This window comes from Belonocnema kinseyi, chromosome 7 (genome assembly GCF_010883055.1).
Source record: "Belonocnema kinseyi isolate 2016_QV_RU_SX_M_011 chromosome 7, B_treatae_v1, whole genome shotgun sequence".
Lineage (NCBI taxonomy): Eukaryota > Metazoa > Arthropoda > Insecta > Hymenoptera > Cynipidae > Belonocnema > Belonocnema kinseyi.
This window is the reverse complement of record NC_046663.1, coordinates 69,385,439-69,403,425: the sequence shown is the minus strand read 5'-3', so window position 1 is coordinate 69,403,425 and position 17,987 is coordinate 69,385,439. Positions and strand designations below refer to the sequence as shown.

At 30.8% G+C, this 17,987-nt stretch overlaps 1 protein-coding gene across 1 annotated transcript in view; it reads right to left on the bottom strand.

Moving 5' to 3' along the window:
• Positions 1-17,987, bottom strand: part of LOC117176320 — a 556,505-nt gene that overhangs the window by 224,301 nt on the left and 314,217 nt on the right. The window contains exon 5 of the mRNA XM_033366539.1: positions 8,984-9,122. Coding sequence (XP_033222430.1) covers positions 8,984-9,122 — 139 coding nt within the window. The remainder of the gene's footprint in view (positions 1-8,983; positions 9,123-17,987) is intronic.

The following is a 17,987-nucleotide window of genomic DNA, read 5'->3' as shown; positions in this document are numbered from 1 at the left end:
CTTGTAAAATCAATTTCAAGAAATTTCACCTGAATGTCCGGCGACTTCGAAGCCGCCTGGCAACACTTTTGCATCCAGGTAAGTGCCTGGCAATGCGCAGGTTCTATTTCTAATGTCAACCCCAACATGTACACCAATTTTCAACCTTATCCGAGTCATGTAAGTTAACTGACAAAAATTCGCTCCTTTGACAGATCGCCACAGGTGAACGCATCCGCTCACACCTGCCAGGTACCCATTTTTACGTTCCTCATCATCAGACGAACATCTCATGTAAAAATTGGCCTTATCCGTATCACGCTCCCATTTACGTTGTGAGCCCACGGTCTATTAGAAGGGTATTCTGCTGAAGTGTCATTCTCCATGTTAAGACCAATGGAAAAAGTATCACGCAGGGCGGGGGGAGGGGTCAGAAGTTCCTGAAAAATGATATCATATTGTTTAATACGAGATTCAATGAGACTATTTCATGTCAATTATTCCATTGTTAAGATTAATTTTCGAATCGGGACATACTTTGAAATGCTTTTCGAAATCATTTAATTAAAAATATTGAAATTTAAAAATTGAATTCAAAATAAGTCAAAGTTTAATTTCCACTTTAACATCCAATATTCACATTTGATCTTTCGTTTTTGGTCTTTTTAACTTTCAAAAACGTTTTTAATTATTTAAAAAATGTTATGCTTATTTAAAGCAAGATATTGAAGGAAAAAGAATTGAAAAACAGCATTAAAAGAAGTTTACCAAGAATAATGTACTTCATGTTATAGTAGAGTAATAAGAAATTTGACAATTACGACTTTTTATAAATACAAAACAATAAAAATGCAAGGAGGAGGCACACCACTATTTTTAATCCGACCACAGTAAGACTCCATCATTTTTAACCTGCAAGTTCTTGTACTAGACTTTCCTTCACAGAATTTATTTCTCTTCTGACTTAGAAGTATTTTGTATTCAAAATTAACATAAAAAATCGAGTACTTTTTCAAATAGGTCAGATTCAAATTTAGTAACATTTTTTACATATTTAAAAATATTGTTTATGAGTTGTTATTCTAAATTTAAAACTGTGTTGAAAAGTATGATTAAAGAATTAGATTAAATGAAAACTGCGTTTTATGGAGGTTTTTGTATAGAAGAAAATGGTTTTTTGTCATTAAGGTTATTGAAGCTTTTTTCAACTCAACTATTCTTTATTTTCTTTTAGGCTGAGATATTTTTTAAATGACTTAAATTTTGAAGAAAACAAGTATCGTGCCCTTTTCGAAATAAGCAAAAATCAACAATTTTTTTACAAATTTTAAACTATTGATTAAAAAAAGAGTAAAAAAGTACAATAAAATAATCGTATCAATTGAAAACTGCGCATATGGTAAAAGTTTTTGTACATCAGAAAATCGTTTTTTGTGATTGAGGTTGTTAAAGCATTTTTGTACTTGACTTTTCATTATTATCTATTACTTTTAGATAGTTTTTAACCTTTGCAAATATTTAGAGAAAGAAAAGTATTGATCCCTTTTGAAAATAAGTACAATTCTTACTAAATAAAAAAATTTCTAATAAATTCTCTCGATAATTTTCAATCTGCTTTGAACTACTCATTAATTGTTAGAAAAATGCTTTTTTTAAAGAAACATTGAGTTCAACTACTGTTAGTTTGAATATGGTTGTACGGTGATCGTACGTTGCCTTAAAATACTTGGCCGAGATTTTGTAACCAACATCCAAGTGGTGCCATAGATAAGTTGGTTAGAGGTAGAATGCATGGATTTAGGCAGTTATGAAAAATGAAAATCATATAATAATTATTTCAGATTATTTAAAGATCAAAACTTTTTTTCGTTGACCTTAGTTCATCTTTTAGTTTTCCGAGCTATGCCTCTGAGATTGTATAGCCTTTGCATTTTACATTTTCAGCGGCTTCTAAACAGATTTTCTATTACTTATTTAAAAAATCGGTTAAAATGTTACACGCTTTTCAAATGATGATTTTTCATTTTCTGGAATACGAATTCTGAAATTTTACTTTCTTACTGTTTAAATATATTTACATATGTAAAAGTATTAAACTTACTTTTCAAATTCGACAATGACTAGTGTTGTGGAATTTTCTATAATGTAAACTTAATGAGTTAAGTATTGCGTTTTGTCCAAATTTCTCAACTATAGAAAACCCGGTGAACTTGGTGAATTATTCACCCTGCATGCAAACTTAGCCTTATCCATAAGCAATAAAATTTTCCAGACCGCTTTCGTTTCGTTCTAGTAACGCTGGTCTATGCGCCTTTTCAATATTTCACCATGTATGTCGGCGAGAGTGCACTCCTAATTACTTTGAGCAGAGCACATGCATACGTGGAAATATAGTGCACACATTGCTTGCCAGGAAACGTTCACCAGCCCTTTGGCCGACGGTGGCAACGCTTCTTTTTTTTTCTCCAGCGAATAAGGAAGCAAGGAGGACGAGATGAAGGGAAAAATACAGAAAAAGTTTTTAAATAAAATAGAACTGAGAGGCGAGAACAGCTCGGAAATGGTTGAAAGCCTCGCATGGAATTCGAATAGTTGATTTCTGGTTTTAATCAGTCAGCGGCAAGTTGCCCGAGGGCCTTGCAAAAATGAATGTCCCTGAACAGCCAGAATCAGGGATGCAGATAACTTTGGAAGCAGATGAGCTACAGGACATAATGGAGAATTTTACTCAGTTAATGCCAGACAGAATAAATTAGAATCAAAAAAGTCTAGCCACTTGACTCGAATTTATTTCAAATATACGTGTTACGAAAATTAAAATATTTCAAAAGGGTTGAAATGAACAATTGTATAATCTTACTTACAAATTAAGTATTCTATTAAAAACAAAATATGAATCCTAAACTTTTAATTTAACTAGATTTTTATAGTGCCAATTAACAGGTTCGTTCTTAACAACGTTTTAAACAAAAAGAAGAGCTACTAAGCTCTTCAAGAAATTTTTTATCCTGTTCTCTCAAGAGGATATTTACACATTTGAAATTATGCAAACAAAAAAATCAAAACCGAGTATAGTTCTTTTTCTTAAATAAAAAGTTCTACTTAATTAGTGATACTTAAGAATTCTATTTTCGAAATTCTTTAATCTTTCACGTTATTTCTGCGGTATAACCTGATTTTCTTTACCATTCAATTATTAAAATAATGCTTTGTATACAAACAACTAATATTATAAATTATGATTCTATGAGTTCATATCAATTATTCCTAAGAATCCCTAAAATCGTTTTATTAAAATCTCCTTAAATTTTCCTAAGAAAATTAGATTTTTCCTCCTCTCGATAGGCCTTACTTTAAAAATATCGAATTTTGTAAAAAACTGATATTTATTCAAAGCTCTAATAAAAGTCCTTGTTAATGCCCAACCGCTCTGTTTGCAAGATAGCAACATCATTTGCATTCTCATCATTAGTAATAATTATAATTTCGATCATTTAACACAGAATAATGATGAATCGTACACATGTTAATTAGGAAACAATATACGATAGCTCATTAACAAAGCTGAAATTGATTCTCTCAATTTAGAAATTATTTTCAAATAAAACTTGTTCCAAACTGACATACTGCTTCAGCTTTATACCAAATTTACGAATTCACTTTCCTAAATCATAAACTTTTCAAATATCATTTTGAAAAAGGAAACAGAGTTAAAATGAGGATTATCTTTTTGACCTGCATCAAGTACGAAATCTTCCTGTTTTCGGCTGTTTCTTTGTGCCTATGATGTCAGCAAATAAGAACAACAGCCTCGCTTTTAATCCCCTTTTAATCCCGTTTAGCCGAGGGCTTTCGCTTTCACTCGGATGCATAAGCATCAGTGTCAAGACAACACACTGCTCACGCAACTGCGAAGTTGGGAGAAAATGGATAAAGGTTGATGAGGAAATTTGAATGAGAATGAGAAGACAGAGAAGGATCAGACTAGAGAACCCTTTTCGTAGCTCTTGGGTTACTTAATTCTCTGTTTTATGGGCTTCTTTCGACTCGGAAAATTTAATTACACGAACAGCTCGGATTAGAAGTTTTCCTTTTCACCTTGACAGTTTTTTCTTCAATCCCTTATAAACTAAAATTAAATTAATTTACATTAGGATTATTATAATTGGTTAAAAGCGCAAGCAAAAGGTTAACTCATCTTTGATATTCATGGTCCAGTTGCTCGAATTAAGTGAAGTAAAATACTTTCCTTAGATCAAAAAGAATATTATAAAATTGTCTACTAAATTAACAAAAAGTCGGCAAATTCTAGTATTACATTTAATTAGAGAACTGTTGACATTATTTCAAACAGCAATTAAGTCAATTTAGCTTCGGGCGATGTTTATAAAACTCGTACTACTCATCTCAGCAGATAAAACCAGCTTTAGTCGGATCTCACACAAATATGTATTTTCTTGTGTGATGCATTTTTCATTCGGTTTTTTCAAGATAATTAGCTCATTAGTGAGGATGAAGCAGTTTTTAACATAATAGCGTGTCTGGATTTTAAAACTTTCGTTGGATTGAAGAAGTACTTGTACACCGAACTTTGGTAAACCGAGCCACACTTTTTCACCCACCTTGGCTCATGGAATTTCGGTGAACCAAGACAAAAAAACACGTTTAAGGGGAACGCACAAATTACAAATTTTCGTTTCGGCTTATTTTTTTTTAAGTTTTCACGGAAAAATTTACTTTTTTTAACTTTATCTTTCATTTTTCTCATTTTTAATGTAATTTGTAAGCATTAGGAAGAAATAAATAACATTTATGGAAAATAAATTTGCTTGCGAAAAACACGAAAAAGTTTTTAAAACATCAGTTTTTTCTTGAAAAAGGCATTAACAATTATTTACGAATACGCAACCTTTCAGCTATCAGGCCGCAGCTGTACTGCCTGAGCTACCGACCAATGGGAAGGGTTTTTCCCAAAACATTATATGACCGCTGACGAATATTTTAAAGTAGATTTTCTCGAAAAAGGCGAAAAATCGCATATTAAAAGCACAAATGAATAATCTGGTAATGAGCTTTCACTTAAAAAATTATAAAATTAAAATTAAGTTGACAATTGGCGGTTGTGAGATAAACTACTGCTTAACTGAACCATTGAAAGTTTAATTGGAAAATGTTATTAGAGCCCGGGAAAACGTTATTAGGTCCAGAGAAAATTTAGGGAGAATCTGTTTTTTGATCGAGAACCCCTTTTTCAATTTTGAACGGTAACAAGAACCTAATGCACACTAAAAAATGAGAATACTCTTTTTAGCTATTGAGTTGCTGAATCGATACAAAAAGGGTTTGCCCAATAAAAAAAGTATTAGGTTTCGAGAAAATGGAGGTAAGAGTTTTTTTGTTCTAGAGGCACGTTTTCTCTTCGCAGTGATAAAAAAACAATTTTCAATTTAAAAGAAAAGTGAGAATTGGTTCCTGCACTATTACTTGACTAAATCGATTCAACAAGAGTTTTATTAAAAGATGTAATTAGTTGTCGAGAACGTTCCGACGTGATAAAAAAAATTAAGACTGTGAAGAAAAATTTAATTTTAGATGAATATCAAAAGCGAGAATTTACGTTTACGCCCTTATGGCTTGCGGCCTTTAAAATATATAACGCCATTTACTGAAAAAGCTGAGGTGCGAAACGTTGCAGGTAATAGTAATCTTGGTAATAGCCAGCTTATTAGTTACTAATAATATAGTTACTGATTAACTCTTTTCATTTCTACTGCGTAGGATAATCGGTGCAATGGTTTGGCATCCCGCAATGATTGACCACCTAATTTAAATATTTTTACTGACAGAATGCTCCGAAATAAAATTGTTAATAAATAGTGCAGGATGAAGAGCAAACAATTCTGCAGCATATTTGAGAAAATAGGTTAGTATTATTATTTGTATTAGTAGTTGGTATTTGTATTTCGTTTAAATGACAGAGTAAGTAAAGCCGACGAAGCTGAATGATTAAGGAATATCAAAAAAAACTTTAAACTTAGAAGAGTCTGTTTGCTGAAATTTTTTTTAATAGTTACGATAGAATTAACTGAAATGTTTTGAATTTTTATTGAATTTGGTGATTGAACATACACGACAATAGTAATGTAACCTTAAAATGAGATATGTATGTTGATGAATGGGTGGCTAATCATTGTCCTCATTAATAACGCGGAGACATAATGATTGGCCACAACGTCTGAATGGCAAATGACTAATATCTTTGCAAAAATCTATCAAAAATTATTTGAAATTTTTAGTTAGTCACCATATCTAATGGTATTGGTATTGTATTGTTGGGCGAGGGAGCCCTGAGGTCCCTCCATGACGCTCCAACTAAGAAATATGTTGTGCCACACCCGTGTAAGTTGCTTGAAAATGATCAGCGGGCGATAGTCCCCTCGACATGGAGCCTCTCGCACGAAAATCGCTGATTTTTTTTCGAGCCTCTCAAAGTCGCTCCGTGATTCTCAAGGAATAGTCCCTTCAACATGGAGCCTCTTCTCTGGGATGAGTCAGTTTTGAGGGGACCTACAGTTTAAGCTGGGTTTCGAACCACCAGAGCCCTGGTTCAAAGTGCATAGCCTGGCGCTCTATTGCCCAGTTTTGGGCAATTTTTGACCACCCCCTCCCCCTCGTTAACGTAGTCTGTTGGTAAAATCCGCTTTTACGCTTATACTAATTTTTTGTTGTATTTACAGAGAGTCAAGTCCCAATATGCCTGTATGGTCTACGTGACGGTGTGGTAAATTATAAACTTTGGTAATATATCAACAATTGAAACAAAAAAGTTATTTTCAGAGTAAGTGTTGATATGTGCCTAATTTAATTTTATGTGACAGTTAATCCGGGTATTATTGAATTTTTAAACTAAGAAAGTTACATTTTCATCGAAAAATAGAATACTTAAAATTTTAATTTAAAGAAATAATTTTAAATGATAAAAAAGAATTTTCTATTAAATAGTTTAATTTTTTTTACTAATTTATTGAACTTTTAAGAACAAATGACAAATTTTCAATACAAAACAGTTTAATTATCAAATTATAAAAAATGTGATAAAAAAGTTAATTTTATACAAAAAAAAGCAACAAATTTCCAACAAAATACAAGAACTCTCAAGCCAACAGTTGAATGTTAAACTAAACTAGATTAGTTTTAAACAGAAAAACGAATTTTTAACCAAATAGTTCAATTTTTAATTAAAAAATAAAAATTTTCAAACAAAATGGAATTGGTAAATTTTCAATTACCAAAGTAATTTTTCAAGAAAAAAATAAATTATCAACAAAACAGTAGAATTTCCAACCAGAGAGATGAATTTTCATCTAAAATTTCGAATGTTTAACCAAAATACACATTAAAAAAAAAGTTTTTCAACCTTAAATCTAGTGGTTAAATTGTTAGCCAAAAGGATGCATTTTTAAACAAAAAGATTATTTTCTACCGAGAAAAAAAACAATCGAATTTTTAAAAGCTGATTCTTTGACTAAAGAAAAATGCATGTCTGAACAAAAAGATTAATTCACTACAAAAAAATTTTTTTTAAATCAAAAATTGTTAACCAAAAAGGGGAATTTTTAAGAACGAAAGGAAAAAATTTTGTTCTCATTTCTGAGAAAGTAGTTCAACTTAAAAATCTAGTTGTTAAATTTCAAACCAAAAAGATAAATTTCTTAAACACACAGATTAATCTTACAACGAAAAAAACCAATTTTTAACAAAATTAAAAAATTCTCAACCAAAGAGGTTAAGTTTTAAACAAAAAATTAATTTTCTACGAATAAAAATGATAATTTTTCACAAGACTCAATAATTCTCAATCAAAAAGTTGTATTTTTAATTAAAAAACATCAGTTTTTAAACAAATAACTTAAGTTACTGCCAAAAAAATGAATTTATTATCAAATTCATTCATTTTCAACCAAAAAGTTAAATTTTCAACTAAAAAATAATTTTGAAACAAAAAGAATAATTTACTGCCAAAAATACGAATTTTTAATAAAATTCAAGAATTCTGACACAAAAAGTTGAATTTTCAACTAAAAAAGAAGAATTCTTAAACAAAAAAATTAATTTACTATCAGAAAAGACGAATTTTCATTAAAATCCAAGAGTTATCCACGAAAAGTTGAAGTTTCAACTAAAAGAAAAAAATTTTAACAAAAAGATCAGTTTTGTACCAAAAACATTCATCATCTGGAAACGTGTTAAAAACGTTAACATATGAACTTCTGGAAAAAACATATTTCTAAATTCTAAAAGTATAATATACTTGTAACGTAACTTTTACTGCCACCCCTCCCCCCTTCCCACTACTAAACGTAGGTTTTGTGAGATCCCACCCCCTCCAGTGGTAACGTAGTTTATGGAAGATCCCTTACGAATGAGCGGTAATGATGTAAAAAATAGTTTTTGGTGCCGGAAAATCATTATAAAATTTAGAGGCTAATCACTGTGCTTTAAAAAAATTACTAATCTTATGACATTATGTGGCCAATGACTGTATTACACCATATTTTAGCAGTCAAACATACAATCATTGGCATATGCTAATCACTATGTCATCCTGGCCAATCTTAGTGTTTTTTGACAATATTTTAACTTCTTTAAATATAACTTATCGTCTAATTTGAACGATTCACTTACTATGGTAATTTAAATCTTCATAAAATTGATTATCCAAATGTTTATTTTATAATTTCGTGCGACCACTATAGTGTTTAACAAAAAGATTAAACTGGAAAAATTCCTTAAGTGGCCGGCTTTTTTCTGATTGCCATATAAAGCGGGTGTTTTATCATTACAAAATAATACAGATAGCTCTTAATGTTATCAACTAAACTATGTGTCTAATATCAAAGAAAAGTTTTTTATACATGAAAACCAATTTTTCTATTTTCCTGGTCATATATTAATATTTTCAATAGCTAAAGATAAAAATACAATAAGTTATAAATTTGCTCACTCATCGACAAGGAGAAACTTGTCACCCTCGTTGTGGAGACACCTTCCTTTGCTGGAGAGAATATCCTTTGATATCATGATCGCCTGACGCACGCCACTTTGAAACCAAGTGCCTTCCCAGCGCGAGGGAAATGTGCATTCTGAAACAGGGAAAACGAACCAACATTGCAAATTTTAGATATATTATACACTACACATATTACCTATGTGCCTATGGAAAATGACATTCTTGTAAATTTTATTCAAAATGGCTAACAATGAATTGTAGTTGACAAAACTAATTGTTTACACAATTTAGTCTCATTTTTAATAAAACTGCCTGTTAAGGAATGCTTGAAAGTTGTAGTTTATCTGAAATATTCAACATTTTGTCTACTGTTCGCTCTGAGTGAGGTAAGAATTAATGTAATACTTAATGGAACGTAGAAACCCTACTGTTGTCAGCAAATTATTACTGTTTATAAGTATCTTCTCCTATATAGTAATACTAGACATTTGCGGTTTTTTCTCGAATTTTAAATTTTAGCTTTAATAAATAATATAATATAATATAATAATAATATAATATAATAAATAATTTTTGTTGGCGTTCGTTTACTATTTGTTAATAACTAAAAAGTCGCAGCAAAATTGAAGGTTTCCGAGAAAAGAGCAACTGTCTAACGTTACTCTGAGACAGTATAGTTATAAACAATAACCAATTGTTTAAATCATTCTGTTTCTTAATTTGCATTAATTATTATCTCAATAAGTAAAAAATTGACCAAAAGTTATGAATTTAGAAAGAACCGCAACTTTTTCGTCCTGTTATAGGAGAAGATAGTTATAAATAATGATAATGTGTATAAAAAATATGGTTTGTTAAATTCTATTAATTATTACTATTAGCTTGAGTGAAAACTGGACAAAATATTAAATATTTAAGAAAAAAGCGCGACTTTCTAACGTCATTTATAGACAATAATATTAAAAATAATACTAACTTGTTTAAATAATTATGTTTGTTACCTTTTAATTAGCAGTTAGCTCACTCCAATTGAAAACTTGAAAATTAGTTGATATATTCAAAAAATCGCGACTTTCTAACTATTTTCTAAAAGAAAATTTATTTAAAAAAAAAATCATATTTAGCGCTAAAAATTTGCGAAAAACAAATTTTCACTAATAAGTTTTTGTTCGTTTTTATGACTAATTGTGGAGAAAAATGTTGAGTTTCAACTGAATTAATCTAATATTGGCAATTCTGAATAAAATGTACAAAAGCCTTATTTCACTCATGCGAAATACGTGTTAAATTTCATAGGGTTTGCGGAAGTTTTAAATAGCATTGTAATTTTTTTTTCTTTAAAAAAATGCATTATTGTTTTTGGGATTCGAACAAATTTCCGAACGACATGCAAGAAATTTCAAAACAAAAATTTTGGACCACCCTAACGTACAGTATTTGTATATAGGTAAAACATGATATGAATCGGAGAAGAGACCTTTATCCAGGAATTATGGGGTCGTAATGGAGTAATTTAGGGGTTCGATCGTTCCCTCTCTCAAGTTTCCTCTTAATTCCACCATTTGTGAAAAGGGACATGGAGGAATGGGAGAGGGCAGAAAATACATCAAATTGTGGACAAACAAAGAAAAGGAGGAAATGAGAATACAATTGATAATTTCAAAGGAAGGTACTTCGATATCAAGATTGAGTTTAAGAAAACTTTCAATTCTTAATCATAGCAGATTCAAGGAATCAGGACTTTAAGAATTAAGAAATATGCGCAGAATTCATTTTAGGGGAAGACCAATTTCAGTTTAAACTGTTTAAATATCCCCACAATCCACTTGACATAATTTTCATTTGTCCAAAACGCGCATGATCAAATAGTCATTTCCTATCATTTATATTTCTCGAAGTTATTATTTGCATTCATTTCTATTTGAACTATTTTTGTTTTCAAATTATTATTTTACACGATTTTTATTTTTATTCGAACTTTACACTAACCGCTGTAAGCAATTTTTAATCACAATTGATACGGGTTGTTATTAATATTGACCGTTGCTTATATTTGCTACCACTTAATGTCACTAGGGGTTGTTATAATCGTTGCTATCAGTCATGATTAAACTTTGAGTTTGTAATTAATTGTTGCTACGAATTTTTATTAATCGTTAATAGGGGTTCTCAATAAGTTTTGTTAGAAGTTGTTATTTTTCATTTCTAGGGGTATTTATAGTCGGTTGTTAGAGGTCGTTTTTGTCAGTTGGACAAAGCTTGTTTTTTTTTCGGTTGTTGTCACTGTTATCAGTTATTACTAACAATAGGGCTAGTTATTAATTTCTGCGAGGAATTGTTATTAATCGATGTTAGAGGTTGTTATTGTCCATTTCTAGGAGTTGTTCTTGTCATTGGGTCTTTGTTAAATCTTTTCTAGTTTTTTATTGTTGGTTACAGGTGGTTGTTCTACCATTCATAGGAGCAAGTAATCATTGATACGACTTAAAAACCGCTGGTAAGAGTTATTAACTGCAAATAGAAATTATTATTGTCTGTTTTTATTGCCCATTGATAGTGGTTGTAAATTCTTAATTCTAATATTTTATCGTTGGTATTTGCTAGGGGTTTTTATTGTAACTTAGTCGTTATATTATTACAGAGTGTCGAGCGATTTTTAGTATCAGAATTCATAGCCTTTTCGAGGTTCTCCAGATCAAAAATATCAAGTTTTTTCGGGTAAACTTTTTTAGCAACAAATAATAAAATGACTGTTTGTTGTACATTTTAAAAAATGAGCCCTTTCATTTTTTATTGGCCAAAAATTTCTAGAGAGAAGAATCATAAATAAACCAATCCTATACATTTTGCTAACCTACCTCGTCTTTGTAAAATCATTTTAAACATTTTAAAATATTTGTGAAGACTTTGAGATCATTGAAACCTTTCAAATGTTTTGAAATATTTATGAATTAGTTAAAAACTTTTGAAGTATTTAAAATCTTTGTGAAATCTTGAAATTTCTGCGAAATCTTTGAAAATCTATTAGAATATTTCTGAAATCTGTCTTTTATCTTTGTTTGTGAATTATTTTGATTTGTTTAAAATCATTAAAATCTATTGAAAACATTTTCAAATTTGTTGAAACCTTTTGAAATCGTTGAAGAATTTTGAAATGTTTTAAAATCTTTTGTGTTCGCTTGAAATCAGTAGAATATTAAAAATATTTGTGAAATCTTTCTTTTATATTTTTGATAAAATATTTTGTGATTTTTGTTAACCTTTTCATACATGTTGAAACCTTTTGAAATCGTTTAAGTAAGTCTCGTAATATTTGAAATTCTGGAAATCTTTTTAAATCTTTATGAACTCTTTGAAATATTTGCGCAATCTTTGGATTCATTTTAAATCACTGGAGTATTTAAAGTCTTCGAAGAAAACTTTTGAAATCTTATAAGATCTTTGAAATGTTTTGCAACCTTTGAAATCTGGTATACTGTACACCTTTAAATCTGAAATTCTTGTATGCCTTTGAAACCTTTATGAAATTTTTATAAAATATTTGAAATATTTGTGAAATCTTTCTGAAATGTTTAGTAATTATTTGAAAACATTAAAATATTTGTGAAATCTTTCTGAAATCTTTTATAATTATTTGTAATCATTAAAGTATTCGAAATCTTATAAAGCTGATTTACTATGCCATTTTAAAAAGCTTTATCTGAAATAGGCAGAATAAGCGTCCGTTACCTGCCCGCGGGGCGGCAGTACAACAACACTTTACGGTACCACAGTGAGCGGCACGTAAAGATAGCAAGAAGGATGAAGTGAGTGATTCTACCTATTTCGGATAAAGTATCGTATGCACCACGGCACTAAAGTCTTTTTTATACTTTAGTGCCCCGGTAAATAATCTACTATTCCATTCTTGAAATCTGTTTAAAATTTTAAAATCTTTGTAAAATCTTTAAAAATCAGTGTACATACCTTTTCCAAATCTTTGAAATACTTGAAATCTTTATGAAACTTTCAAAATCTTTGGGAAATTTGTTTATTCTAGTGTAGACGCCCTTCTTGAACCTTTGAAATTTTTGTAAAATCCTTGTAAAATCTTTTGAAACCTTTATTAAATCTTTGTGAAACCTTAAAAAAACTTTTAAATGTTTTAAAACCTTTTGAAATCGTTTGAAATTTTTGAAATGCTTTTAATTCTTCGAAATTAGATGCACTTTTCCCATTTTCAAATCATTGAAATTCTTTAAATGTTTCTAAAATCTTCGTCAAATTGTTGTGAAATCTTTAAAATCTAGTGTGCATATCTTTTTGTAATCTTTAAAATCCGTGAAATCTTTGTGTTCAGCCTAATTCTGGAATAATCTCGAGATTTTCAACTAATCATTATTATTATTTGTAAGTCGAATATCGCAAAAAATGTATACTTAATATTCTACATTAGGGGAGAAGTAATAAAAAAATCATAGAATGATTAACAATATTAAAGTCGGTTCATTAACAAATTTTTCAGTAGCAAGATTTTTCTAAACGAGTTGTTTCTCTTCTAATAGACTAAAAGATTTAAACTTCACTACTCTTCGCATTCCAATCGAAATCTTTTCGAAATAAAAAAAAATCAAATGCAAGATTCTCATAAAAAATTTAAGGAGATTTCCCGGTTTCCAAGGTTAAAAAAAATCGAGGAGAATTCCATGTTTTCAAAGTCACTGTGCATCATGTATTAGTTATCAATGATTGCTACGGGTCATTGTTAAACAATGTTGGGTGCTCTAAGGATGTTCAATAGCCCTTTGCCAAGAGTTGCTATTGATCATTGCTGAAATTGTGTTCTATGCTACTGGATGTTACTGTTGGTTACTAGATGTTATTATTCACTATTTTTATCGGTTGTTATTAACCTTACTTAGTAGTTAGTTTATTGGCGTTTTCTAAGGGTTGTTAGCAACTGGCATATTGTATTATACTATGTTACACGTGCACACGAAAAGCTAATATATTTTAAATTCTGAATACATCAGTGCTATCATAATTAAAAAATCTCATTGTTGACTTCCGTTCCGCAAGGAGCGTGGGATGGACGACAGTAGGGATGTGATGTTTGAGAAAACGATTATCTTCTTGGATGATCCCAGAGGGTGTGTTTTGGATGTATCTTTGGATGAAGTAACGCGCTGTTCCCTGCCTGCGTACCATATGGGACGGAGAGTTAATATTTACGGTGAATACTACTTTCGTACGAAAGGGGCGAATTGAACGAAACGGAGTTCGTCTATTTGATCACAACTTTCCGCACGATAACTCGCGATCCGAGCAGCGTAGGACTATTCTCGATTCCCTATTCTATTCTGAATTCTGAATTCTCTACTCTCTATTCACAGTTCTCTCACTGCGGCATGGCATCGCACTGCATCGGCAAAGTGTTCTCTCTTCTTGACCCCTGCGGCTCGGTAGGATTAAAGCTCGATGGAACAGAGCTTTTCCGAAAGCGCGCGCCAAGTAAGCTCACAGATTCAAGTCGCGTTTACATCCGGTAGCGTGTTTCGAAATCCCCAGGGACGTGGTCATAGGTGTATCGCGCTGACGGATTTATGTGCAAAATAAAGTAAGCTCCGCACGCTCTACATCGAACGATATTCGATTTCTCGTTTGAACCAACCTTTCTCTACCCAACAAAATTTTATAACATTTTTACCCTCATAAAATCTATTTAGTTAAATTAAAACGTACGTTTCAAAGGGATAAGTCCCTTATCAGATTTTTTTTCTTGTTTTCGCAGTTAATTGTGTTGAGGTCCCGAGAACCATCAAAGGACTTTTTAAAGCAATTCAAACTGTTGTGCTACTACTTTTTTCTAATTTTTCTAATTTCGGAAAAAATAAACTGCAGTGGAAATTGATGCGAGATTTATATTCAGTTTTACGTAACTTTCTCAAAGAAAAATCAGACACTAATATATTTGCTCTCATGATAATTCGGTAGCGCGGATTTAATCACATTTCAAGATTTATTCAGATCCAGCCGCACAACTTCAACAAAAGGATTACTAAAGCCACGATCCATCTTCATTACATTAACCATAAAGCGTTTGAAAGATGGAAATTCAGGTTTCCCATTTTGGGAATTAGATTTCCGTATTGCACTAATCAAATCTGATTAAACCTTTTAGATTATGAATCACTGGGTATCATAAAACATTTAAGGATGTCATTTATTAAAATATTTCTTGAATAATTTTCCTCTGCAAAGGCAGGCCTCGGTGTAATTTAAGACATTCAGATTAGTGAATATTATGAAAAATAGAAAGAATGCAGTGTCAATCAATTTCACATATATAATATTCAGTGCTTAACTATTTTTGGAACATTTTCAAATTTTCTTGAAATATCCAGAAAGCTTTAAAATCTGTTGAAATCTTTTAAGAAACCCCTCAATCTGTTGAAAGCCTCAAAGATTCATAGTGAACTCGCACATCTTTTTACATACCTTGAAATCTGATAACAGCCTTCGAAATATTCGAAATCCCTTAATTATAGTGAAATCCCTTCAAATTCCTTGAAATCTCTTAAATACTTATAAACACCTCAAAGTCTCTTTAAATTTAATTTCAATCATTCTTTAAATTTCTCAAGATATCTTTTAAAGATCATTGATATCCTGAACTTTCCTAATTTCCCAATTTGAAATTCTCTGAAATTTCTGAAATACTTAAAAATCCCTGAATTTCCTTGAAATTTAATTCTATTTCAATTTTTCTCGAAAGTTCTTTAGAAATCTTTTAAATATAATTGATATCCTGAATCTCTTTTTAAATCTTTTCTAATTTTCCAAAATCCCATGCAACATCGTGAAATTTTTAATTTCATAAAAAATTTTAAACCTTTAAAATAAAATGTTAAAAAATTACTCCCTATAGTTTTTTGAAAAATTCTTTTTAATTTCATATAATATCTTGAAGTCTTCTGATATCTTTAATACCCTTTAGTAATCCCTTAAAATTTCAAAAGTCTTGAAATTACTTGGAATCTTGTAAAGTATTCTAAAATATTTCAAATCCTTTTAAATATATTTTTTATATCTCTTAAACTTTGGAATCAATGTGAATCTTTAGAAATCTTGGAATCATTTGAAATTTTGATTTTTGAATTGGTAGATGAGATATTTTAACCAATCTGCAAACAAATTTGCAAATATATTTAACGGAAAGTGTAAAAATAATCGCATTAGCAAGGAATTTGAGAAAATAGTAGCATTAGTGTCATTTCTTTTTAAATAGATAATTTTAAAAAGTGACAAAAAGTATAGATTTTTATAAAATATTAGATAAATAATTCTAACTAGCAAACTCCACGAGTACACTTTTTAGAAACCATTCCATCTTGTAATTTTTTTTTATAAACGTAAATACGAGATGCGTTAAAACGAGTTAATCAAACCAACTGATTCCAAATTATTGTGATCTATGCGATATAATATTATTTTTTCATCATCTACGATTTGTATTTATATTACAAAATGCGCAAGTAGGGACAGTCGACTATGTCCAGACACCCATACTCATGCAGGGTCGTCCATAAATTACGGCACGAATTTCAAGCTATTTTAACCCTCCCCTCCCTCATATCCATCCCCTTCGTTGACAACAGTAGTTCCCCCCCCCCCTTCCATAAACTGAAAAGTAACATAACACAAAATTCTTTCAAAACCTGGAAAATTGATTTTTTACGAAAATAGGGGAATATAATAACTTCTTTTGAAGTTATTATTATATTATATATTAAAGAGATGTATTTTCAAATAAAATGATCAATTCTTAACGAACAGAATTCATTTTCAAAAAAATAATTCAACCCGAAAGATTTATCAATCATAAAGATTAACTTTCCATAAATAGTATAGTTAAATTTTTAACGGGAGAGATTTATCTTCAACCAAACAAATGAATTTTTAACACAGTAGTTCAACTTTCAATCAGTCAGTGGAATTTCTGAAAAAAAATTAGGATCTTTTAACACAATAATTATATTTTTAACAAAATAGTTCAATTTTTAACTAAAATAGTAGAATTTTTACAGAAATCGAATTTTATCTAAGTTCGTAAAGTCACTTCCAGGTACCCCCTCCAACCCTTTTCTCCCTATATTACATTGGTAACGTAGTTTATGGATGGCCCCCGAGTTGACAGCTTTGTAAATTAGTAATGGAAATTTGTAGGTCGATGTGTTAAGAAATCATGGTAATCATTTCTATCGTAGAAACTAAAAAGATACATTCGTAAGTCCAATTTTACTCGAACTGAGAAAATCGACAAAAACTGTTTTCCCAAAGAACTCTAATATGAAATGAAATTTTGAATATGCTAGATACACTATATGGGTAAAAATAATGTGCTTTTTCATATTTTTAACTAGAAAAAATGATTTTTTAAACAACTTCTATTGGAAAATGGACTTGCACTTTTTACTAGTCGCGCAAGTAAGTCAAGACGTCAGACGATTTATTTGTACCAACTGACACTTGAGTAATACTCCAACTTAGAAGGAGATTAGAAGCCATTAGTCCAAAAAGCGCCGAAATCAATACCACCGAACGTACCCCAACCCCAACCCCGACCCCAACCTAATCCCAACTCCCAACCCAATTCCCACCCCCACATTCTCGCGACGGGCGTTTATTTATTTTCGTGCGATTCGTATGTACCGTTCCGTTGCAACGCCCGATTGCGAAACTGTGGGTGAATCTGCGATTCGTGGTTTGTTCGTGACCGACGCATGAGACCGTTTATAATCACGGCTCAAATAGTAGAAATGCAATGAAATTAAAGTGAACGCCCACCGCGCAGCGAACGACTCGAAACTTTCAATCGTGTATTTATTCGCATCCGCTTCACGGGGTTAGAATAATAAGTACTTTACCAGGTGTATACATATGAAACCGGTATTGCCATTTAGCGGCCAGTAGGCACACTTGTAGGCACTGTCGGAACTTACCATTTGTGCTAATTGGC